The 27,691-nt window shown below is 37.1% G+C and overlaps 1 protein-coding gene across 4 annotated transcripts in view; it reads right to left on the reverse strand.

Moving 5' to 3' along the window:
* Positions 1-4,616: 4,616 nt before the first annotated feature.
* The window catches only part of zfand5a (zinc finger, AN1-type domain 5a), a 58,595-nt gene continuing 35,520 nt past the window's right edge, over positions 4,617-27,691 (reverse strand). For all 4 annotated transcript variants that reach the window (XM_028802348.2, XM_051928374.1, XM_051928375.1 and 1 more), the window contains exons 3-6: positions 26,343-26,454; positions 24,684-24,787; positions 17,511-17,639; positions 4,617-7,261 (exon numbers count right to left, since the gene is read on the reverse strand). In XM_028802348.2, coding sequence (XP_028658181.1) covers positions 7,113-7,261; positions 17,511-17,639; positions 24,684-24,787; positions 26,343-26,454 — 494 coding nt within the window. In that variant the 3' untranslated portion in view covers positions 4,617-7,112. The remainder of the gene's footprint in view (positions 7,262-17,510; positions 17,640-24,683; positions 24,788-26,342; positions 26,455-27,691) is intronic.

Consider the following 27,691-nt stretch of genomic DNA (forward strand, 5'->3'; position numbering starts at 1 on the left):
ATGCTGGGAAAGAGCACAAGAGATGCGATGTTTGCTATGAGGGTGTTAATAGAGAAGTATAGAGAAAGCCAGATGGAGTTGCATATGACAGGGTGCCTCGAGAGGAGTTGTGGTATTGTATGAGGAAGAGAAGTATGTAAGAGTGGTACAGGATATGTACGAGGGAAGTGTGACAGTGGTGAGGTCTACGGTAGGAGTGACAGATGAATTCAAGGTGGAGGTGGGATTACATCAGGGAACTGCTCAGAGCCCTTTCTTATTTGCAATGGTGATGGATAGGTTGATGGAGGAGATTAGACAGGAGTCCCTATGGACTATGATGTTTGCAAATGACATTTATGATCTGTAGCGAGAGTAGGGAGCAAGTTGAGAAGACCCTGGAAAGGTGGAGATATGCTCTAGAGAGGAGAGGAACGAAGGTCAGTAGGAACAAGACAGAATACATGTGTGTAAATGAGAGGGAGGTCAGAAGAATAGTGAGGATGCAGGGAATAGAGCTGGAGAAGGTGGATGAGTTTAAATACTTGGGATCAACAGTATAGAGTAATAGGGAGTGTGGAAGAGAGGGGAAAAAGAGAGTGCAGGCAGGGTGGAATGGGTGGAGAAGAGTGTCAGAAGTAATTTGTGACAGACGGGTACCAGCAAGAATGAAAGGGAAGACAGCAGTGAGACCACAGTTGAAGATGTTAAGATTTGCATTGGGTGTGACGATGATGGACAGGATTAGGAACGAGTACATTAGAGGGTCAGCTCAGGTTGGATGGTTTGGAGACAAAGCCAGAGAATATGCATCCCTCAAACATGGACGCACACAAGCTCTGTCACGAAATTACTGATCTGTGAACATTAATAGAGCCACCAACGAAATACTGACAGACCTCACAGAAGTCAATTCCCAAGTGTGCCTCCGGGTTGGAAGGACAGACCATTAAGAACATGTAATAATGTTTAACATAACATTCTCTGATCACACATAAACCAAAATGTCTCTTCAAATCTGACACATTACTTTACACTTTTTTCTACTGTTAACTGTATGCCTCCTGGCCACACCTGATTTTGTTTACATGTTTTAAGCTGTAGTTAAAATAGACTTAAAGAAACGGGAACACATTTTTCCTTATGTTTAAAATATAAAACATGACATTAACATTTAAATGTAAGGCTGAAATCTTACAGCTGTATATGAAAACACAGTAAAACAACTACATAAAGCATTAACAACTACTAATAATCAGACAGACCAACCATTTACAATGTACATAAAGCATTGGTTAACGATACATAAACAAAACTTTATCTGTCCCCAGGGGGAAGTATAGCTTTTTACAGAACCTCATTAAATAAACACACACAAATACACACACTTGACTGTCACAGTCCCAGTGAGACATTATGCAGATGATTTGCTGTTTGTATCTCCTTTTTCATGATTTTATTATTTTACAGAAAAGACTGCAACACCTAAAAGTTGGTAAAATCAAAATTAGGTTATCTCAACTTGTAAAAGGATAAGATTTTGCTTGAAAGGTATTATTATTTTATAACCTGCTCTCAGAGTTGTGCCTACCCAGTAGCACTGGAGCCTTGCATTGTGTTCCCTGGGCTGTGTTGACAGTTCACCACAGTTACACTCACACACGTTCACCTCCAGCGACTCACTCAATTAATTTGTTTCAGCAGTCAAGACAAGCTGGGCAGAGATTATTTTAATAGATCACACACACAGTATAGTGCACTACTTCTGGCTGACTCGATTAAGTCTCCATATTTACTAAGTATTCTGATGTTGTCTTACATATTGTTTCGGAATGCAGCATTTATGCATGTATATCTCTCTATTATAAAAGAAAGTCTTGAGACGAGCCTACTGCCAAGAGATTTTTTCAAGTCCCACCCTCCTTTCAACAGCCCACGCCCACGGTCCTCTCACCTCTCATTCATGTGAATGCTTTTGTCAGACACAGTTCCTGCACTCTCAGTTCTTATAAATGTTTACGTTTTCCTTACTTTAAGTTCCCAATTAAAGAAGACTTACTATGTCCAAATCTTATTGATGAATTTCATCCCGAAGGGTTATCAACAGAAGAAATGAGTACACGGGCAATCCTAGCACAAAGAAACGATGAAGTCAAACAAATTAATGTGAAAATAGTGGATCGGTTACATGCATATCAATACTATGCTGAAACAGTTGGTGGTGATGTTGCGGAAGATGAAAACATCAATTTACAATATCCCATAAAATATCTACAAACGTTAACACCATCCGGTTTTGCACCAGTCAAATTACTGTTGAAAGAAGGATGTATATTAATGTTATTGCATAATTTATGTATGAATGAATGGCTTGCGGTGGGTTGGCACCCTGCCTGGGATTGGTTCCTGCCTTGTGCCCTGTGTTGGCTGGGATTGGCTCCAGCAGACCCCCGTGTTCGGATTCAGCGGGTTGGAAAATGGATGGATGATGGGCTATGCAATAGGACAAGATTAGTTGTATTCAAAATTGGTTGAACAATACTGACATGTAAAATTTTAACACGCGATGTAGTACATCCTTCTGCGGATAACATTAGACAACAAAGGAGATCTTGATATGCCATTCGTATTAAAACGTTTATAGAGTTTCCCATTAGAATAGCTTTTGCTGCGACAATTAACAAATCACAGGGACAAACATTCGAAAAAGTTGCTTTATTTATTAGAGAGAAACGATATTCACTCATGGGCAGTTACATGTTGCGTTGTCAGGATGTAAGTTCAAACATGGAATCAAAATTTAATGCAATATTGAAGAAAAGTTAATTCCAAATATTGTTTTTACTGAAGTTTTACAGTAAAAGTGTAAGTTTAAAAAGTATTTGTGTGTTAATTTCAAAGCCAAACAGAACGAAAACGTATAATGCATCGAATACATTTAACACAACATGAAACATAATTTTCTTTCAATTTATTGCGTTTTACTATTTTTACCCAAGGTTAATTACTCGCTGTAATGCAAAATAGTTAGCTCTATTATGCATATGTAACAGTTCCCTTTGAAAATTAACAGTGTTTAAATTGTACATCCACTTACCCATACGTAAGGCAGAGCAGCAAAATGACTAGCGCATAGCGCCGGGCAGGGGTTTGGCGAACGAAGTGAGCAGGGGACAGAGCCCACTAGTTTTTTATTGTAAAAGTGTCTTTTCATTGTATATGGAAATATGCAGTTTCATCATATAATGTCTTAACACCCTCTTCTTCTGCAAAATGTTACATGCTCTGTGTATTGTACATCACTCTGATATTTAAACAGGAAAATAAACATTTATTGAATTAAGAAATATTTATTAAGTCAAGGCATCCTCTTGACCAAGGTGACTTGTTTTCAGTTAACTAGTTATTAATTTAACAAACATGTCTACAATGTTCCTGTCCCATTTCAAATTTCCTCATATATTTTTACAATTAAAGGTTGCCATAAGATTGCATGACTTAGTCTCTTGGTCACATAGTAATTTAAAGTTGGGGACTGATTCAAAAACCTACCTGCTTAAAAGAATGCCCTACTGCAAGACAGTCGACCTGAAGAATATAGAAGGGAAAGATGGAAAGATTTAGCAGCATTTAATACCAGCTGCCTATTAGGTGCTCACAGATGGAGAAGAATAAACAGAAAAGCAATGGATTTATTACATCTTTTTTTTCAATATTTATGACACATACAAGGTCAAGGTTTAGATTGACCGTAATGGGAGTTGTCTTATAAAATGACTACATATTGGTCTCTGTACTCCTTGAACCATTTTTAGAAACTTGTCTTCTTTGGGGTCCTTCAGTACACTGGCAACAGCATTTTTAATTATTTCATCAGCCTCATTCATCCTATGACCGTCCTTGCACATCTACCAAACAAAATCTGAGTGCAATCATTAGAACAATCAAGGAATCCCTCATTCCTCCTCCCAATGAATGGTCAGATTTGTACATTGTACATATTTCACAGCAACCATTTTTAATTATGCTTTTAATTACCTAGGTGCACCTTTAATAAAGATTGATTCCACATTTTTTTTACATTCTGAAGATTTTTTACTTTGTGTTAAAGAGACAAGGACTCTTCAGGACACTCATAAAAATACTGTTTGAACGTATACTTTGGACTCTGCACAGTATGTCTAATCAAAAGAAACAACTCACTGATCCCAGTGACGGCTTTACAGAAGGCCAAACATACAGTATGGCAGTTCTTAAAAGACCAGAATGAGCACCTGCAAGAAGCCTCATTGATGAAAAGGCATTTTACTGAATACTCCACCTCATGCCTCGGCAAAAAAAAGGCTACATAACCTAAAAAATAACCACAACTTCAAGGGTGGTGCTGCCAGGTTTCATTTCCATACATCACAGAGTATTCACTATATTTCATTTCAACACATTAGTCCAAGTGCAATAGCCAAATTATGAATAGTTTCTTTTTACAAGAGTATTCTTTTTCTTGCACGTGTGTTCGCCTTTAGTGACATGTGTATTAGTTTCACATGATACTATTTTTCCATTTAATTGTTTTTGGACCACAGATTATATATTAGGAAATATTGGAATCTCAAAAATACACACAACTGCCAGTCTGGTATAATCTCTCTGTACATAATTTTATTTACATAATACAGTTTAGCATTAATGCTCAATAGCAAGATTATATGCAATACATAAATATGAACACACCTATCCCTCTTGAACAAATTTGAATAACTAAAATGAAGTTGAAAAGAAAAAAGTGAAAATAATACATTAGTTTCAAAAGCAAAAATCTCACATTCCTATATGAAAAGAGCATTGAATAACCAAATAAAATACATAACTAGGAAAATGGATATGAAGCAATATCCCGACAAGGAATCTATTTACAAGAATATAGGTTACCACACTGCTAATGTAGACTATATAGTTATACACATATACAGGAGCCAAAGCAGATTGTTCAACTTGCATTTAAATCTAAAAGGTAAACTTTTAAAGGAATACTGAGCCCAAATTTTCCTGAAAAATATATTTAGTCAAGGGGAAACCATTTTGTATTCTGGTTAAACAGTTCTTCAATATTCTGTAGGCGGCTGATGGTCTCGTCTTGTCCGTGGTCTTGTCTTGGAACAGTGAAGAGACAGTAAATAGAAAGCAAAATCTCCACCAAGCATCTTCAGTGCCAAAAACATTCAGCAATGTCATGGAGGCTGATGGCATAAACAGAATTAGCACTATGTTCCTCTTGAAAACAACACATGAAATAAATTCATTTTTATTTATTTGTAAGTGGAAGTTCCATCAGTTTGCAGTGAGAAAAATGGCAGAAGAGTACATTCAAAATAACCTGAATACCGTTTTCATTTATTTCTATGGCTCTGAATGCTTTACGTTCTTCATCACGGCTTTGAAGATGCTCTGTAGATAATTCGGCCTTTCATTTTTCATCATATAAACTCCTTTCCTAAATCCTGAACAACAACTTAACTGTGGTGAATATCAGTGTTTCCTCTTATCTGAATAGATACTTTTCAAGGTGAAAAAATATTAAGCCATGAAGTTTGGGAGGACTATTCCTTTAAACAACAGAGGTATTTTGTCAATAAATTGTCATATTAGAATCATACAGTATTTAGAATGGATGGCTATTTGGGTATGAGTACATTTTAAATATATATGCAACATAAAAATATACATACACACATTTTATTACACTACTGTTCAAGCTTTTAGATAAAACACACTGGTTTGAATAAAATCCTAGCACCAGCAAAATCAACCCTTTTATTTCCTTCTTAGCTCCAACCACTGAATCCTGTATATATGTAGATATGTGTATGTGTACATATGCATGCAATTCACAGATCTGCTATGTAAACATACACATTATATATGTAAATATCAGCACAATCTCTAGGATGTCACAAGAACCTTCCATTATGAACAGAAGTGGAAATACTGAACAAGCATTAGTGAAGTATATTGCCATTTCTACATTTCAGATATTTTACACTGTAGATAAGCAACCCATGCAATACACCCAAAATTACACTCCTACACCCAAGTAAATTTGAGAAGCAGACTACTGGGCATGGTTTCAGGCATCAGATTACTATCACTGCTTTGAAGAGTTCATTGTAAGCCTATAAACTCACTATCTCATAAAACTCTGCCGAACTTGTTTCAAAAGATGGACGGACGGAACCATTTTAACTGATGGCACACAGCATTCAACTGGTTTACAATGCACACCTGCTCTTCTGAGCGTTCCTTTTTCAACACTGAATCTTTACAATTATTTTTTAAATTACTTTTTTAACAGGCAGCTTATAAAAGACATTACGTTGATTTTAGCAAGTTTCCCACACATGCTATCGCATATGGCACAATATAACTTGCAATAGCTTCATGACAGGATATGCATTTCCTGGAAAAGCAGCATCAGGTTAACAACTTCATCAGAAAGTGATTAAAACAAAATGTGGTTGAGGGGCAGGGAGTGACAGGGAGTTAAATACCAAACACAGTCACATATCTTGTCCAAGAACACCAAGAACATCCAGGCAAGTTTTGTATTAAAGATGTGAATTTCACCTTCAACAGATCACAAAGGAAACTGAAGACATAAACAAGGGACAAAATATAATGCAAGTGTTTAATCTGCTCATCGGCCTAAAAGAAGTAGGCAAGCGTGCAGACGCACCTTTCTAAGTTAGCATTAGCACTGAAATCAATGCTTTGCTTGACAAGAAAAACCCAAAGCCATGAGAGTTCCTTCCAAATTTTGGCACAAAAAGAATATGCCGGCTTTAAAGAAGATCATCTATCGCCTCTGAATAAAAGGCTGGCTGACAGTATGTAAGATTTCCTGAAATGATGCCCGGGACTGCATTATTTCCCTAAGCCAAGAGGAACGATACACAACGGGAATAAAGTAAAATGCTGAATAACCTTAAAAAAAAGAAAAAAAAAAGAAAAAATGAAAAAAAAGAAAAAGTGATCATTCATGCATGTGCTCAGTATACGAGTTTTGAGATCTTAAAAAAAAGAAATTGTCCTTTCTTCACTCTTAACAGTGTTCAGCAGGAAGAAAAAAAGTGTCTGCCTTATATTCTCTGGATCTTGTCAGCTACGACGACAGGGTTTTCTTTCCTTATCTTTGCTGCTGCTTCTGCTTTGTAATCATAGGGGCAGTTGTGCTTGTCAGAGTAACGATGGAGCCCACAGAACAAATTTCCACAGCGACAATCAAAACCTGCCACACAAAAGAAAGAAGAATTAACAGTTGCTTAAAATAATCTGCCTTTTAACAAAAGTAAATATTCACAATAATTAGCCGTATTTAAAATAGACCTCATATGCTTAATTTATTTTGGATTAAAACAAAAGCTTAATTACTTTCAAATCTATTTAAAGCAACTTCTAAGTTTGCATTAACTTTTAACAGTTAGATACTTTCTAATGCACTGCTTTATTACTTGGAGGAAGAAAACATCATCTTTATTTATGGTCTTCAGACAACAATTGGAAGCAAATTAAAAGAATAGTCAAAGAAATCAAGGGTAATTCACAAATACTGTATTACTTTAAAGATAGCACATACTGTATGAATCAATGATATCTCAAGTTAATTATTTACAGTTGAGTAGCGAGCGGCCTGTAAATTCAGACAAATTTGTTTTAGAGAGTCAAATAAATGAAGCCACTCCAGTAAGATTTGCAAGATGTTAGAACCTGCCACAAAGTTGAATAAACTATTATTTCTACACTTCTTTGCCCTTTAACATACATACTATATAAATACAAACTCCTAAGAAAATTTAGGGTTACAGGGACTGGAACATATGCTGACAGCACTGGGTGCAAGGTGGGAAATTACCCTGGACATAGTAGCAGTTCACTACAGGGCCTACTCATGCATACACAACACTTGTATACACAGATGACCAATTTATAATCACTAATTAACCTGACAGCGCATCTATTCAGGGATGCGGGACAAAAAGGATTAACTAGAAATAAAATGAAGAGAATGCAAACTCCTCACAGACAGTGACTAAAGTCCAGATTTGGACCTGCAATGTTAAATTTGTGAGGAAACTGCACTAACTACTGTGCCACAGTGCTGCACTAATGTAATAATCAAATAAACAAATGTCTTCTTCAGTACTGATGCCTTTTAGCTCCAGTATATGAGATCAGGTTGTGACGATGCCGGTCCCCTACAGACTCCCTCTTCCAACATGGGAGTCTGTAGAACCAACATCGTCGATAGTTATGACCGAGATGAGCTGCCAGAGGATGGTGGAAAAAGTGCTCAAGTGCCTTTATTAAAAGCAAAGTCAAAACAGAACTAAAACCAACAAAAGTGCCAATGGTGCAGTGTTCAAAAACAAAGTACATATATAAATCGATAAAATCCAGTGAAAAGTGAGAATAAAAATAATAAAAAAATCCATTAAAATCCAAGGTTAAAATGCAGTCTAACTTGTTCCGATCTCTGTCCACCTCCTTCTTACGCTCCTTGGCTCACCCATTGCTCGAGTAGCCGGTGGAGATTCAGTAGCCACGAGTTCCTTTTGGCCGACCTCCGTCTTGGCTGCCACCAGGCATCACGGCCAGACCGTCCGAGGTCGGCTCACCTCTCTTCTTCCTTCGTGCTCACGTAGTCGCACCTCGGAAACCTAGGGAGTGCTCCTGCCTTGCTCGCCACACTCTACCTGGATGTTCAGTGCAGCGAACTAGCCCCTAGAACGCCACAGTTAATACTCCTTCACGGGGCCCCGGCTCGTGCTGTCTCCTCCTTCCAGGTGGCCAGATCCACCTGCCAAGACTGCCTTTTCATGACTTTTAACCTCTTTCCTTCTTTTCTTTGACTTTCTTCCCATCTTTTATTTTTCCTCCTCTTTCCTTGTTCTGACCCATATATATATATATATATATACACCCGCATCTCCATGGGCGCAGCGCTTTAATCACACGCCGCAGGAAGCCAATGAAGCAATTGAGAACGATCACACCCACACGTGCAGGTGCGACTCGCTCCAACTACCTCATTAACTCCCCACAGTTGTGCAATCGTGCCCACGGAGAGCGACACAGCTCAATGGATTTAAAATTTGGCGCTTTTTTTTTTGAAGCTGTGGACCCGCTATACCACACAGGTATTTAACATACCAAACCATCAAGTTCTGTGGATTTACCCATCCAAAAGTAATAGTTTTTGCATTAGTCTACCATGATATTTGAAGAGTTGTTACATATCCAGAACTAGCTCAGCTGCAGTAAAATTGATGCCTGAACTTTCACAAGCAGTTCTAATAGGTCATTGTTTTTTTGTTTTTTTTAGTTTTTTGGAGGTGTAGAAAACATAAAAATGATGTTTTTTAATCCTAGCATGGACCTACTTTTGTAGTTATGGAGTCAATCATCTTTGTAATAAATATATCTCACTTAATACATTTTCTTGCACCTTTTGGGTTGTTAGTGGCTGCCAACCATTTTAGGTTCTCAAATTGAAGGCTATTAATCAAAACAATTTTTGTGGAAAGAAGGCAGGCAAAAGGTCACATTTTTCATGGGAGCAGAAATAGTCTGTGGTGCACAATTTGCCAGAATATGAAGTACAACTTTCACCCTTTACATTACCAAAGTGAAATGGCAACATCCTGCTTTTCACCACAGGAGTTACATTTGTCTTTTATTGCTGGCTCCTATGAGTCAAGCTAGCATGGTGAGCAGAAGAGTAAGGAGGACACATTCCAATATACTCTAAATCCATTGGGATCGACACAAGAAGGAATCTATTAACTAAATGCAGATGAGAATGATGCTGATGGTCTCCACTCAGCTACAGCAGATCCGGATTAAACCTGACCACACCATGAAATGAAAATGTACAAATAGATCACACAAGAAATGTCTAAAAACACATACCCATTATCCAATCTTGCCAATCTTACTTAATGTACAACTAACATTAAGTATCAATTCAAGCTGGGAATAAACATGCTTCATTATTTGATAGGTAAAACAATATTGTACATTTATATTAGGGGGCTTCGCTCGCCAACCCCCGTGTTTGGTTTTCCGGATACACACTTTTAAGATTTTGTTTTCTTTGAATTGTTGCTATTTCATTAGTTTCACTTTTATTTCAGAACTTCTGTAAAAACAATATTATTGCGAGTACCAATATGCTGAATCCTTTTAATGAGGTCAGGATAGGTTTCTCTGTTTGGAATTTCAGCACAGACAAAACGATCAACATCATCAGCAGTTAATAATTTTTTTTTTACAAAGTAAAAAAGTAAGTAGAGTTCTGCATTGGACTCCTGTCTTTAAAGTCGTTCTATTTTCCTGTCACCGTTCCAAAGGTACATGGGGTTACCAAGGTGATACCCCAGCTTTTGTCTAGGTTTTTGTACAAGGGCTAGACAGAACGTTTTTGACTCCTGGGGTAAATGTAGCTTTTTAAATAAGCAGACACATAAATATATATACACAAACAAAGTAATCAATAAATGCATGTGCGGTAAACTCCGTTTTTGAAATTCTCAAGATTCTTTATTTGTCACATGCATAGTTATACAGGACAACACGCAGTGAAATGCACCCTGATCTGCTTATCAAAAACTGTGCAAAGTTAGAAGAATATCAGTTAAATTAACAAAAAGTCATAGATTGAAAGATAACAGTATAGTAGAACATAATAAATAAGTAAAATTATGTGAATAAAGTAGAATTAAGTGTTTTAAGGTGCAATAGTGTAGTAATTATTGTGCAAAACCAAAGTTAGACTGGTGCATAGTTAAATGAGGCAGTTTGTTTGTTTGCGCCACTGCGATCTTTACTTTCTTTTTTTAAATTTTCTAATTTTCCTACTTTCATATCCTTTAATTTTCTCCACATGTGTATAGCGCCTTTTTTTTTTTTGAGCCTTTCTAATTTCACTGGTTTCATAGTCTCTAACCTGCTCTGCATGTGTTTAGCGCCAACGTTTGTAAACATCATTATGAAGTTCTACTTTGTCATTTTACTCATTGTCTTTTAATTCTGAGCCATACAGTACAATACATAGAACAGAATAAATCCTCAATACAGTATAAAAATAAAAATTCTAGAAGTACGGAGTAGAATTTCACATTAGATGATATCACATAATATGATTTGGATTTGTTTTAAGTCCTGGAGACCTTATTCATCAAGCTGCCTCCCCCATTTTGCCATTCCACATCTGAAATAGTGCTAATCCGATGAAAGGACCCCTCATGCCCACATCCCCATTCCTCAGGGATGACTTTACCTTAGGCAGGCAATCTACAATTTAAAGAGATTGTTATTTTCTTGTGAATTGTTATATATGCATTATTTTCACTTTTACTTTAAAAACTTTTGTAAAAAAATAGTTGTTCCTTCATTTCCTGCCCAGCGCGAGGATACATCTCTTTCTTCCCGGACGTATAATACTGCTCGTGTTGTGAAGGGTGTTGCGGCTGAACGTACGCTAAGGGTATGCCTTTGGATCATTTACTGTCTTTTTGCTGCTTGCTAGCTGCCTCTTCTACCTGTCACGTGTCATTGTTTTAAGAGCTCTGAGCACACGATGTTTGCCTGCTAAAAGCTATCCAACAACTGCTAGCATAGAGGTCTGTTGACTTGTTTTAAATGATAGCTCACTGCCTGGTCTCGCGTGACATTGTAAAAGCAATATCTGTCTTTTATTTCTGGCCACGGGCGTGGTTGAATTCTTTCTTGCAGGATGTATAACGCTGCTCGCGTTCAGCTGGGGTAGCTGCTGTCGCAGCTTTCTCCACGTGTATAGCGCCTTTTTTTTTTGAGCCTTTCTAATTTCCCTGGTTTCATAGTCTCTAACCTGCTCTGCATGTGTTTAGCGTCAACATTTGTAAACTTCTTTATGAAGTTCCACTTTCATTTACTCATTGTCTTTTAATTCTGAGCCGGATTGGACGTGCTTTTTTTCAATTCCACTTGTTCCGGGCTGATAATTACTTTCATTATTTTCTGAATTTGCACCTCGATTATTCTTTTTTGCTCTTTTTTCTCTCCATCGCTTTTGGGTCTCTGTTCTCCGCGCTTTTCTTTCTTCTTCGTTTAATCGTCAACGTTTTATTTCTACCCTATTCATTTCATTTCTACCCTATTCATTTCTACCGTATTGACCTTATACACTTTATATGCACTGAGAGCCCTGGAGCTGTGTGTGCTGCGTGACTGCCTTTACACTACTGATTTGTTTTTTTTTGATATTGCTTGTAAGTAGGGTGTGTCTTGCAAGACTCTCGTTCTATGTTCCCGTGAGACGCACCGTGGCAGGTCTCTTTCGTCTCGCGGGTCTTTAAATTATCTTTTGAGAAGATCACGTATTGTAGACATCTTTCAAGAAGATCATGTATCGTAGACTATCAGGACAGGGGACATGATTTCTTTTTATAATAGAGAGACATATGTATGTGTGTCTCTTGTTAGAGTTATCTTCATTAAATACTGGGAGTTTACACCTGCTGTATATGTTATGGCACTCAGTATGCTTTGAAGACAGATCTCTAGGATTGTCACTTTCTCCTCGCAGCAGCTGTGCCCCCTGAAGTTACACAGCAGATTATACCTCTTCTCAGATAAATGGACAGCTGCTTACCTGTGACAGAGCTTTTTGGACTGCTGTTGGCGCTGCTGGTTACATTTAATGACACCTGCTTAGGGATTATGGAGTGTCACCTACCACCTCCCCAAGACTATATACCAATTGAGCTGCTCATCTACATGTATGACTGAGATAACTTGTGTGTGCTGCTGGTTACATTCAGCATGAAAACACAAAATGATTAAAAATGGTGACAAAGTCGGTAGTGAGCAGTACTATTCCACACCGTCAGTGAGAGCTGCTATATTCAACTGTATCAAAGGTAGTTTTTATTTTTTGTTTCTGTAAGAAAAAAATTGAAGTCACTATATTAAAAGCCAACCATGGCAGGCAAGACGCAAGACAGAGCCACGCCGGCCAACTCACAGAGCCCCGCCCACCAACAATTCACTAAGCAGCCGACCATGGCACGCAAGACAGTGATCATGGGATACGCACAACAGAGCCACGCCCGCCAACTCACAGAGCCCCGCCCACCAACTCTAAGACCATGGGATACTCACAACAGAGCTCTGCCCGCCAACTCTAACCCTCCTCCCTGCCCGCCCGCCTGACTGTTACCAGCATTCACCACAATGTACTGGAGTGTAAAACTATCACAGCTGCTACTTCACAAACTGAGCTTATTCCCCGGATTTCCTTGTATAATTCACTAAGCAGCCGACCATGGCACGCAAGACAGAGACCATGGGATACGCTAAAAGCAGCCGGAACCGAAAAGAACAATGAAAAGTCAACGTGGCTCAGAGGTGCATGTGGACTGTAGCAGATAAGAACAATCAAAAGTCGACATAGCTCAGATGTGCATGTGGACTGTAGCAGAGACGAAAATGACTGAGACGGTGTTTGGTGAGGTGTTGTGTACGGCCACATGAGCATGACGCGGGATGAGGGTTAGAGTTGGCGGGCGGAGCTCTGTCGTGCGTATCCCGTTTTCAGTCACGGACAATTGTATGTTGCTCTCTCCAGAGTTCCATCTTTTCATTCACTCACAGTCGTATCCTCAAACCCACCCCACTTGGACAACTGTGTCTTTAAGGAAGTGTTCACCCATCAATAAATAATTATGCGGCGTATACTACACCGCGGGTTGGCTAGTATTTTAATAAACAAATTGAGAGCTAGATTTTATCATGTGTGCTTTTTTAGTTTAATAAACTAAACTTTTTTAAGGTTAATATTTTGTGCTTAAGGTATTGAGATTACTATCACATTTAGAAATATGGCAGCAAAAATAACCAATGATTTAAATCAAATAAGCCAAATAAATACCCTTTCCTGCAGTAACCAACAAAGTCTAGAATGAGGCAAGGTATGAGGAGTTGCAACACGTTTCTTGGTAGGCCACACTAGAAGATTTACATTTACATTTATTTAGCCAAAGCCTTTATCCAAAGTGACTTACAAAATTTGACAAACAATTGGTGGCATTTCTTTATTTTCTAATTGGAGCAAAGGCAGGTGAAGTAACTTTCTGAGGGTCACTAAGTGTTAGTGGTGTGATCTGAACACAAAACCTCAAGGTTTTAAGTCCAAAGCCTTAACCAAGGAGGGAACAATACTGAAGAGAGACAGTCAAAACGTTTACCCAAAGGAAATATTTTCTGTGGTGCAATAAAACTTTCATGCAGGAAGCACTGAGGACAGGGTTGTCCACAACATAAATAGGGGAGCTAAGCTCTGAAAAAGATGAAGGAAAATTTTCATTTGGACCTGGGTGCAATACTACTACAGAAAATAAAAGTTCATGGATTGAGAATTTAGGTCATATGTAAGTATGTTTAGCAAGATAATTATTTAACTCTTAATTCATTTGCTTATTTGAATAGCTACTATTTAATGAGGTCTTTTTCTTTATGAATATATTACATCTGACTTTCGTACAGAGAGATCTAGGGCATTTTAGAGGGTAACTATTCTATCTTCAGCACTCAACAGTTCAAATTACTGGGTGTTTAAAGAGAAAAATTTAATGTGGAATTCACCAACAAAAACAATGATTCTGCATAAAAAGAAAGACAATCTTTGTTAAAATATTTCACTGAGGTTTAGGTGAGAGTTCTACAATGTGGATTAATAATCAGCTCATGGTGAGTCATATTATTGAACCCCAAAAGTATAAGTATGTCATCCTCACAGTCTAAAGATGAAAAGGTCAGTGAAAACATACACTTCAGGTTATAAAAGCTAGAAGGATTATCCTAAGAATATATATATATATCCAATCATCAATATCCTAACTACAGGGTCACGGGGGTCTGCTGGAACCAATCCCAGCCAACACAGGGCGCAAGGCAGGAAACAAACCCCAGTCAGGGCACCAGCCCACCGCAGGACACACACACCCACTAGGGACAATTTAGAATCACCAATGCACCTAACCTGCATGTCTTTGGACTGTAGGAGGAAATCGGCGTGCCCAGAGGAAACCCACGCAGACACGGGGAGAATATGCAAACTCCATGCAGGGAGGAACTGGGAAGTGAACCCGGGTCTCCTAACTTGCGAGGCAGCAGTGCTACCCACTGCACCACCATGCCACATATATATGGCACGGTGTGCAACAGTTTTAGGCAGGTGTGAAAAAATGCTGTAAACTAAGAATGCTTTCAGAAATATAAATAATGATTGTTTATTGTTATCAATTTACAAAATGCAAAGTGAGCAAACAAAAGACAAGTCTAAATCAAATCAATATTTGGTGTTACTACCTTTTGCCTTCAAACCAGCATCAATTCTTATAGGTACACTTGCACAAAGTCAGGGATTTTGTAGGATTCTAGTCAGGTGTATGATCAACCAATTCTACCAAACAGGTGCTAATGATCATCAATGTCACACGTAGGTTGAAACACAGTCATTAACTGAAACAGAAACAGCTGTGTAGGAGGCTTAAAACTGGGTGAGGAACAGCCAAACTCTGCTACCAAGGTGAGGTTGTGGAAGACAGTTTCATGTCATGGCAAGATTGAGCACAGCAACAAGACACAAGGTAGTTATACTGCATCAGCAAGGTCTCTCCCAGACAAAGATTTCAAAGCAGACTGGGGTTTCAAGATGTGCTGTTCAAGCTCTTTTGAAGAAGCATAAAGAAACAGGCAACATTGAGGATCGTAGACGTAGTGGTCGGCCAAGGAAACTTAGTGCAGCAGATGAAAGACACATCAAGCTTATTATCCTTCGAAATCGGAAGATTTCCAGCAGTGCCATCAGCTCAGAACTGGCAGAAACCAGTGGGACCCAGGTACACCCATCTACTGTCCGGAGAAGACTGGCCAGAAGTGGTCTTCATGGAAGAGTTGCAGCCAAAAAGCCATACCTCCGATATGGAAACAAGGCCAAGCGACTCAAGTATGCACCAAAACATAGGAACTGGGGTGCAGAAAAATGGCAGCAGGTGCTCTGGACTGATGAGTCAAAAGTTGAAATATTTTGCTGTAGCAGAAGGCAGTTTGTTCGTCGAAGGGCTGGAGAGCGGTACAATAATGTCTGCAGGAAACAGTGAAGCATGGTGGAGGTTCCTTGAATGTTTGGGGCTGCATTTCTGCAAATGGAGTTGGAGATTTGGTCAGGATTAATGGTGTTCTCAATGCTGAGAAATATAGGCAGATACTTATCCATCATGCAAAACCATCAGGGAGGCGTATGATTCGCCCCAAATTTATTCTTCAGCAGGACAACGACCCCAAACATACAGCCAAAGTCATTAAGAACTATCTTCAGCGTAAAGAAGAAGAAGAAGTCCTGGAAGTGATGGTATGGCCCCCACAGAGCACTGATCTCAACATCATCGAGAGTGTCTGGGATTACATGAAGAGACAGAAGGATGTGAGGAAGCCTACATCCACAGAAGATATGTGGTTAGTTCTCCAAGATGTTTGGAACAACCTGCTAGCCGAGTTCCTTCAAAAACTGTGTGCAAGTGTACCTAGAAGAATTGATGCTGTTTTGAAGGCAAAGGGTGGTCACACCAAATATTGATTTGATTTAGATTTCTCTTTTGTTCATTCACTGCATTTTGTTGATTGATGAAAATAAATGATTAACACTTCCATTTTTGAAAGCATTCTTTGTTTACACAATTTTTTCACACCTGCCTAAAACTTTTGCACAGTACTGTATATATATCCATCCATCCATCCATTTTCCAACCCGCTGAATCCGAACACAGGGTCACGGGGGTCTGCTGGAGCCAATCCCAGCCAACACAGGGCACAAGGCAGGAACCAATCCCGGGCAGGGTGCCAACCCACTGCAGGATACTGTATATATATACAGTATAGATAGATATCACACTGCCCACATACAGAGGTGGGCAAAAGAAGGTTTATAACTGTTTGTATGGATAAAAATTCAGGTATGATTATTACAATAGCTTTAATAACTCAACAGCTTTATTAACTAAAAAGTATGTCACAATGACACTGTGCACACTTAGGTATAACCTCATAAGTGCTCAAATTGCTGGCTTTGCTTGCTTATAAGTGTAAAACTACATTTGCCCACCCTCGTATATTTGATTCTATTTTTCTGTAATGGTGTTGTGTGTAACTGTAAGTTACTGGTGGAACTAAACTTAATTTCCTGGTTTGTATTTTTTATATTTAAAAAACACACACCTGAGGAACCTGTATAACTGTTTATACGTCGTCTTAAAAATTTTCAAAGTAGTGACATTTACCTTAACAGTTAAAAAGATCAGCAATATAAAAAAAGTTTGTTAGTTTCTGTGATTTCTAAGCTTGCCAAAGCAAAGTACATGCACTTAACAAAACCATACCCAGTGAATCATTGGTATTAAAATACAATGTCCAGAGGCAGTGGTTATTAAAATGCCTACCTGTTAGTCCAACCTTTTTCCTGCACATAAAACATCGATTTTTCTTTGTTTTGGGGAGTTCAGGGGCTTTGGGTTCTTCACTGCCTGATGCACAGGGATGTGAAGTTGATGCAGTTGGCTGAGTAACAACTAAAATAAAAAAGACCACAACATATGAAAACAATTCATATGAAAATTAATTCCACCTTATTTTTCAGTAACTTTAATTTTAACTATGAACATGCATAGTCACTTTCAATAAATAAAACTGACACTATAATGTTTATTTCAATTATGATGAATAACTTTACTTTTATTCAGCACACAAAAGAGCAAAGTTACAAAAAAAAAGACAAAATGTAGCTCTCTTTCAGAATTTTAAATCAGACAAGAATGCTTTAAGCATCATCTCTTAGCTGGATGGCTCTAATCCCTCATTAAATATCAAGAATAACCCTCACATTGAAAGGGACACGTGATTTGCTTAAGATTCAGGCTTTAAGGCAAGCTGCAACTCAAAGTCTTCGGGGAATCACAAATATATTGATGGAGAATATGGAACACAAATTTTATAACATTTTTTCTAAGAGTAAGCCACCTGGTCATCTACAAGTATGCATTGCACATATGTAGAAAACAGTATCCCACTACAGAACAAAGGAATAATTGCAGTTTTATTTCAGTGACTACATGGTCAATTGTATATGCTCTTTTAAAATGAAAATACCTAAAAAATAAATAAATAAAGTAAGTTATCTAACAAGTTAAGGTCCATATAAAAACACTACAGCTAATGTATATTTTTTCACACAAATTCTGAGCTCTAAGGCCCCATCCACATTTTTATGTTTTTGTTTAAAAAAGCAGACATTAGTATCAATTTCTGCTTTTCATCCACCCCGTTCTCAACCCTGAAAATGGAGACTTTTCAAAACTCTTTCCAGTGCAGTATTCTCTTGAAAATGCAGCCTCACTGTTGTAATGTCGACAGGCAAAAACAAAAGTTTTCAAAAATACAGACCCTAATCATACTTTGATTTGTTCATGCTTATTACATAGCCGTTCTTCGAGTTGATTCTGTTCATTACAACATCTCGATCACTTATTGGTTACCCTTCACGGAAGAAAAACATATTCCAACACTTGTAGTGCTGCTTACATGTATGCAACTAAATTGTGTTTTGTACAGTTTGAATGCTGCATACATGCAGAAAAGGCAAATGATTTACTGCTTGCTAGAGTATTATGGTAAATCTCATGACCTGCAATGTAGTGTAGGTGACCGTTTACATCATATGCATTTTCGATTATTTAAGCATGCATTGGAGATGCTTTCATAAACAATGTGAAAACACTAGTATGGATGGAGATTGTTTTTGTTTACAAATGTATTTTTAAAATGAAAGCATAGTATACTAAGACAGCCAGACAGAAGAATAAAGACTATCTGGCCTCTCATCTAGAAAGTTTTTTTTTGCTTTACACACATATACAGTAAAACATTTGTTTGCATTAATTAACAAATCATCTCAGGTTGTGGCATTTCTCAGTGTCAAAGCAGTAATTTGTGTTAACACTGAATAACTACTAAATATAAACTAACAAGTTTAGGAAACAAACCAAATTATGCTCTTCCTTTAGCTATTTGTTTCTGTTGAAACAAAAAGAGTAGCATTTGCCTTTATTTAACTTGACTTTTTAGATATAATAACCTTGTTGAACATCTAATGGTGTAATTATTTAAGACAAAATAAATGCAAAAAATTAGGACTAGTTAAATAACAAATTTATAATACAAAATGATTTGAAAAACTGTGGCACTGTGAAATTGTATTTCATTGACAATGCTCCAATTATGTCAAAAAGGTCTTGTATAGTGAAATTTGGGTGTCACTTCTTTACATTAAGAAAAACTACATTATAGAAATACATTTCTTTTACTAATCATAAACTATTAACCCCACAACACGCCCCACGTTTGCACTTGGTTATCTTTAAAACAAAGGTGTAAGACTGAGAGTGGTAGATCATGCTACAATGAATAACCGTGCTGTTTCAAGCTGAATAAAGCTGGTTTTGCTAAAGTACTGAGACCATCTTTAATGATTTGCTTCTGTGGCACTTCGCTGCAGCGCTGTGAGCCTGCTGTTGCCCTGCCCCAGCAACGGACAAACAAATTCCATAGGCGGGGCAATCACGCTTCGGGACGCACTTCAGGTTGTTGTCCCATTGGGTGGGGGGTGGGTCTCAAAAGAGTTCAGAAACCTCATAATATGAAGAAGAAGAAAAGGATGATTCAGCTTCTGATTGATAACTGTGCTACCCACAGCATGTTTCCACATTTACATAATGTTCACGTTGAATGCCTCCCACCCAGTTGCACAGCAGTGCTTCTGCCATTGGATTTGGGCATCACTCGCACCCTGAAAGTGTATTATCGCAAGGAAATGCTGAGAAAAATTCTCGTCAGCATAACTTGTAGAAAGGAGGAGATTAAAATGAATTCAAAAGAAGCTATTGAAATGATTGCAAATGCCTGGACGCAAGTTAAAGAGAGCACTATAATGACAAATACAGAATCTCATTACTACAAAGTTTTCATTACAACGAAATATTTTTTAGGTCCCTGGTAGTTTGTTGTAATGAAATTTTACCAGTATATAAATTATATAAATTGCAAATGCTTTTGAATTTAAAGAAAAGTATCTTCAATCTGAGCTCATTTTTAGTTTTACACTGCACCTAAGGTAACAAACAACTAACCAACATTTGCTTTCATCACTAAGGCAAGTACTAAGAAGCTTTACTATAAAGAAATACCGTACACATATGTAATTGTTTACATAAGCTTTTACAATTATGGCCCAGGCAGATTAAGTGACTAAGTGATTCATCAACAGTTACAAAGTAACACAGTGAACAGCGATGCACTGATACTCCAATTCTGGGCCAACCTTGAAAATTCTTTATCCTATCTCATATGTCATTGTACCAATATATTATTTCCCATATTCTTTTTCGGGATTTTGTTCATACACAAAGTTAAAGAAAGTTATGGCTTAAATGCACACTGACTATTTAAATATTTTTGTTTGAGGAACAAAATAAATAAAATCAAAAAATGTTTCATAAGTAATTCTTAATAGTGGTTCATAGTTGTTTAAAATGAAAACTAATTATGTTGAATGATGATCTGGTCAACATAGTTTATCTTACTCATGCAATCCAAGACATCTGCTGAACATAATCTACACACTTATATTTTGTTGTGGACAAACGGCCAATATTAAATCCACACAGTGAGCTCTGTGAGCAGTCATCTTTCTACAGCTTATAAGTAATGTGTTATCACATTGAGCTAACAAATAAAAAATAATCTTGCTACTGGACCTACACATCCCATAGGCATTCCATTTTGCTACATGCTGTGATTTTTCTGGAAGAATTTGTTGAAACTTTATATTGCCTTATGTTTTACTAGTGTAGCGAAATACCCTTTTATTAATTAGGGCATAATGGTCAAATGTAAGTCTGTCTGTTTCGATCATGTTGCAAGTTTAGGAACCTCTGTTCTTTTCATTTTGTTAATCAGATATTCTAGCTGTTATGTCTCTCTTTCATTTTGCTTCTTATTGCTTTTGTTCACTTTGCAGCCCTTTTGTGGATGCTGAACAACATTACGCCTGGAAACAGAAACCAGACATTTTATCATTTTATATAGATAAGATTAGTAAGTACTTTTGCTTTAGATTGTTGCACTAAACATGCAGAGATTCATTTAAAATTGTTTATGAATACAGTAATCCCTTCTCGATCGTGGAGTTTGCGTTCCAGAACCCCCCGCGAAAGGTGAAAATCCGCGAAGTAGAAACCATATGTTTATATGGTTATTTTTATATTGTCATGCTTGGGTCACAGATTTGCGCAGAAACACAGGAGGTTGTAGAGAGACAGGAACTTTATTCAAACACTGCAAACAAACATTTGTCTCTTTTTCAAAAGTTTAAACTGTGCTCCATGACAAGACAGAGATGACAGTTCCGTCTCACAATTAAAAGAATGCAAACATATCTTCCTCTTCAAAGGAGTGCACATCAGGAGCAGAGAATGTCAGAGAGAGAGAGAGAAAAAAGCAAACAAAAATCAATAGGGCTGTTTGGCTTTTAAGTATGCGAAGCACCGCCGGACAAAGCAGCTGCAAGGATGTACAATGTAAAGGTAGTCTTTCAGCATTTTTTAGAGGAGCGTCCGTATCCTCTAGGCCAGTGTGCGAACAGCCCCTCTGCTCACACCCCCTCCGTCAGGAGCAGAGAATGTCAGAGAGAGAGAGAGAGAGAGAGAGAGAGAGAGAGAGAGAGAGAGAGAGACAGAGAAAAACAAACAATCAAAAATCAATACGTGCCCTTCGAGCTTTTAAGTATGCGAAGCACCGTGCGGGATGCATGTCGCTTGACAAAACAGCTGCACAGAAGGGAGCAACGTGAAGGTAATCTTTCAGCATTTTTAGACGAGCTTCCGTCTAGGGGTGCGAACAGCCCCCCTGCTCACACCCCCTCCGTCAGGAGCAGAGAATGTCAAAGCAAGAGAGAGAGAGAGAGACAGAAAAGCAAACAATCAAAAATCAATACGTGCTGTTTGATCTTTTAAGTATGCGAAGCACAGTGCAGGAAGCATATCCCTTGACAAAGCAGCCATATGTAAGCCCAGCAAGGAAGAGAGCAATGTGAAGGTAGTCTTTCAGCGTTTTTTGAGGAGCGGCCGTATCCTCTAGGGGTGTGAACAGCCCCCGTGCTCACAATATATTTGAAGAGTTTTATTTAATACGTAATACGTGATCTGGTTGGGTAGCTTCTCAGCCATCTGCCAATAGCGTCCCTTGTCTGAAATCAACTGGGCAAACCAACTGAGGAAGCATGTACCAGAAATTTAAAGACCCATTGTTCGCAGAAATCCGCGGACCAGCAAAAAATCCGCGATATATATTTAAATATGCTTACATATAAAATCCGCGATAGAGTGAAGCCGCGAAAGACGAAGCGCAATATAGCGAGGGATTACTGTATATCTAAATTATACTCTGCACAAAATAATTTCTCACTTATCAATGCAATTTTACATCATAATTTTTCTTTGGAAATTAGTGCTGACATTCTATCTAGTTAAAAAATAAAAATATCTCTCTTGAAAATATTGCCAAAGATAATAATACCACTTGCAGGTTATTCTTCTGGAGTATACACAATATATCTGTGTATCATGCTTAAAATGAATCCACTTTCATAAAAATACTGCAAAAAAGACTGCACATCTTATATCAGTTAGTACTTGGGTTTGCAGTACAGGAGTGCTAATTTATACAAGTATTAAAATTATATAGAGTAACAGCAGTGAATCACCTGGATGGGATGGCAGCCCAACAAAATGGGCACACAAATGCAATATCACAAAAAATGGACTTGAAAATATCTAAGACTTGCAAACAACTGAAATGTAGTTTCTGTGTTATTTTTTGGCAAACTCATCAAATTTTGTATTACCCAAACACATGGTATATATATGTGACACTATATTAAATTGCTCTTTAAATCCTTAAGTCTGAAAACATTTTGTTAAACTGATCTTACATGCAAAGTTAATAGGCAGTAGCTGGCTCAATTCCTACCATCTGACATGTTACATATAAAGGAAAATGTGCACTTTTTCAAGATGTATAATTTTGTGCATATATAGTACAATGGTTTAGTTATATAGCCTATGTGAAGACTCTGTATTTTCCCACATTTTAAAAACAACTTCAGGCAGACTTGGTATTGCAAGTCTGGTTGTGAGTGCATCAGTAGGGACTTTGACTGGCGTTACATCCAGGATTAGTTCTTACTTTTTGGCTAATGCTGTTGCAACAGGCTTGATCTCTCTATGGTCCAAACTTGAAAATGGGAGAATGAATAGCCATCAACTAAAGTGTCACTTCACAACTAAATAAAAATACTTATTAATTAAATCTAAGCCCAAGGAAGACTCTTTTAGCCTGCAGTATTCAGCATGCAGTAAAAACCTGGTACCTTCCAGACAAGTTAAATGAATATGCAATATGTAAATATATTAAAATAAAATATACACAGTATAAGCAAAGGACTACTTTTACAATTTACCAAGAATATGAAAATGATACTTAGTAAGTAAGCTTAGAAGAGACACATGATTGTTGATCTAGGAATTAAAGATTAAATATTCCCATAGTCTTGTTTTGATATTTAAAATGTAACTGTTAAATAAAGACAATGTTCATACATCATAACTGATGTTATTTTTATAATTTTATGTTTTTAAACTCCTTGAGTGGGAGGAATTAAAAAAGATCTGGAACTGGGGTGGGAGTCATTGTTATTATCAGCAAGGGTGGTGTTATTGTTTCACTGTAACAAACTTGCAGATTAAACATTATTATTTTCTCCCTAGTTTTCATTCACATTTCTCTGCAATGAGCATCAGCATCTCTAAGAGTGCTGCAAATTGAAATTCACACCTGCTACTGCTCATCCCTCTTATGGGATCACTCTGATTTTTTTTTTATTCAAAGACTACAGGCAGTCTGGACAGAAAAGTTATCTAGCAAGCTAAAGTAAATATCTGTTACTTGGGCATATACCGTCACTGTAATCTGGGAAGTGGGTGAAATTGCTGCATTATAAATGTTGAACACAATTTCATAATAGATTATGTTTAACTGCCCAAAATATGGCACACAAACCTTTGTTATGTCTTATGTCAAATAGAAAAATCATAAACATCACCTTTCAAACATAAATTGTACATTTTACTACGGCCTACAAACAAGGAAAATAAGTGACAAAAAAACAGTAAAAACAAAAATAAAACACAGTTTACACACCAAAATATTTTGCCAACTTTAGTCAGGCTTAGTATGAATTATTTTTTTATGACAGAGTGACCAGTGATCTGGCTTTGTCTATACCTCTGGTGAACATCTTATAAAAAATATTATTTTGATTGTATTCCTTGCACCAAAAACTGTACTTAATAATACTGGTATACTAAAAAATTTGGAGAAGAAATAAAATATTGGTTTCTGCTGCAGTTTGCTTTTATGACTTTCTTTTCGGCCTCCTTAGAGTTTACTAAAAGTACTCATTAAAGGCTACTGACATCTAAGAATATTTTTCTTAAATGTACCTGGTTCGGTAGCTTCAGTTTTTGGTGTTGTGACCTTGTCTTCATTTGAAATGCTCATTTCTGTCATTTGTTGCGTTACTGGCAAAGAAGATGCTGGTGTGCCCCTGTTGAACACACAAAGAGTTATATAAGCTAGGCAGAATTCCCACTCTGGTCTCAGACAGCTCCCATCCAGCAAGTCACAAAAATTACCTGTATCTTAACAACTGACAATTAATCTGCTAAGAAAAGATTCATTATTAGAATGTCGATTTCTGAAATATTTCTGAACTGCAAGATATAAAGTAATGCAATGCTTCAGCCAGATGTAGGCTTTTTTAGGACCATGGTTGGAGAACCATACTTTTATTTTTTAAAGATTTTTAAAAGAGTTACACCCTTTGCCAATTATTTATCAAGATAAGCATTACTTAACCTCTTCAATAAGGAAATTTGCCCTGAAATGATCTGAGGTGTTAAACAATATGCAGCTTGTATTTTTGTAAGATATTGCACATCCAGTATAAATTTTGTAATGCTTCTCAAAACAATATTAGTGTTTGTCTGCCTATCTAAGACTTGTTCATTATTTAACTTTCCTGCATTTTGAATGAAACAAACAAAAATATTTGTTATTTTAGTTTAAAGAACAGCTAAAACTGCTGCAGGTGCTGCTAGACATAAAACATTTCAGCAAACATCAGGCACAAGACAGGAGCAATTCCTGGACAGGGTGAATTCCCATCACAGGGTGAACACACACGCACCAGGGGCAATTCAGCATCGTCAGTCCAAATAACCCACATGTCTTTGGACTGCAGGAGGAGGCTAGAGCACAGAGGAACAACATGCGAACTCTATACAATAAGCACTAAAGACTTGAACCCCAGCCTCGGTGTTTAGAGGTAGAAGCACTACCACTGTCCTACCCCATAAATGTATTTATTAGATATGAATATATTTTTTACTTGAATGCATATTGGGCTATCTAATAAGCAATAGTATACAATAAGGAAATATGGCAGAGAAGACAAGGGTGATAAACTGAAAAGTAAACAACTGAATTAGCACCACTCAGTATCTGTGTCCAATAAAAAGTGTCAGGATAAAAATTGTCCTAATACATCACTGTTGAATTAGAATGACTAACTTAAAAAAAAACTCATGGTAGGGAAAAAGAATGAATTATAAATAAATCTATGTAGAAACTATAGTTTAATTTTGACAGAACCATTTTTACATTATAAGTTTGCTTGTCACGAAGTATGTAAACCTTAGTCAAACTACTCAAAAACTACAAATATGTATATTATCATATAATTTATTAGTAGTGGTAGTATTAAACACATGCACAAAGTACAGTGAAATTGTGAAGGTAATGCAACATAAGACTTAAAACCATTGAATACACCACAGCAGATAAAAGTGATCTTTTATTGGCATAGCTAACCGCTACATTGCAGGTTGTTTTTTCTTTTCACCTGATCTACTTAATGCACTGTGCAAAAACAAAGCAACAATTGAAAATATTTTACAAAAAACAAGTCTGCAGCGAAAAATAAAATATAAAACAGAGCCAGTGACTCTACAGCTGATAGATCTATTTGGAATAACTGTCTAAGTCTAATGTAAGAAAATTAAATTAATTTAATTTATAAAAACACTATCTAATGTACTCACCTGGATGTATCCAACGCGCTAGATGAAGTGGACTCTGAACTATTTAAACTTGCTTCTATTCTCTGGATTGCACAGACTTCTGTTGTAGGACTACTGGATGCACTATTTGTACCTAATAAAGAGGAAAAAAAGGAAATTTGTTGAAAGTACAGATTTTTATTACTACTGATTCACTGGTCAAACCTATGTTTAATTATTAACTAATTACTATCATTGACACAATGTTTCAAGGTTCAATAAAACTAAGCTTAAAGATAAACAAAATTAAGTCAATTTTCATGCTAAAAATATTTGGGGAAAATGAACTATAATATTAGCCATTTTCTTGGTATGCTATAAAGTAGAGAAAACTTTACAGAGATGTTAACTTGTTGTATCTCAAAACATGCAAATCTGTGTATGGAAAAGAAAGGGGAAGTATTATTTAATATTTGTGTATTAGCATCTTAAAGGTAATGTCTTTGTACATGGACTTGTATATGAAATGTGTGAAATAAGTGAAAATAACCCATTAATAATAAAACTGTTATACAGTTCAATTTGATTAGTTAGTGCAGTGTTAGCTTAGTGGCAGTGTGAGTGAGAAAGAAATGAGGTGTACTTTTATTGGTTCAACAAAGATGAATACCTCCAATTGAATCCATTTAACACTAGAATTACCAAAGCCTACGAAAAAACTCGTAAATCTGGCCCACCTTAAATCCCTTCGCACCTCTCCATCAGCATCTTTTGTATTGTAAATGTGCCGATCAAGACAAGCAGCAAGCAGCCTACTATTCCATCCCCCCCACCTCCGCAGAACGGGCACAAAGTTCTCGCAGTTCCAGCCTTGATTATCTGGGAGTGAAGTGCTAGAGTTTTAGAGTGTAAATAATAGATCCGTTATTTGGAGTACATGCATTTCATGCATGTTCCATTTCTACAATAATCTGTGTAAACACATCATTAAAACAGAAACGTTTTTCATATTTTAGTAATAAATGACAAAATGTAGACATAAACTATATAATGTGTGAAGCCTGAAGTCAAATAAACACTTTCACAAAAGATTCAAGGATGATACAACAGTTTCTGTGCTGCAGCGGTAAGAATTGCTGATTTGTAATCAAGAGTCCAGTCCCCTGGTTCGATCCTTACTGCCTCGTATATTTACCTTTTTGAGTAGTGAGCTGCTCTTATTGTTAATATTATACAATAAACACATACATTTGGTTTGCGTCTGTAACAGGCAGTGTACATTTATAGTACTTGTAAAAGTTAGCAGTTTTTTTCTTCACTTTTATTCTCTTAGTCACGATCACAATACATACTACCCAACCAGGGATCTGACGCTGTTAGTTTTTATTTGA

This window comes from Erpetoichthys calabaricus, chromosome 5 (genome assembly GCF_900747795.2).
Source record: "Erpetoichthys calabaricus chromosome 5, fErpCal1.3, whole genome shotgun sequence".
In the NCBI taxonomy this organism is placed as follows: domain Eukaryota; kingdom Metazoa; phylum Chordata; class Cladistia; order Polypteriformes; family Polypteridae; genus Erpetoichthys; species Erpetoichthys calabaricus.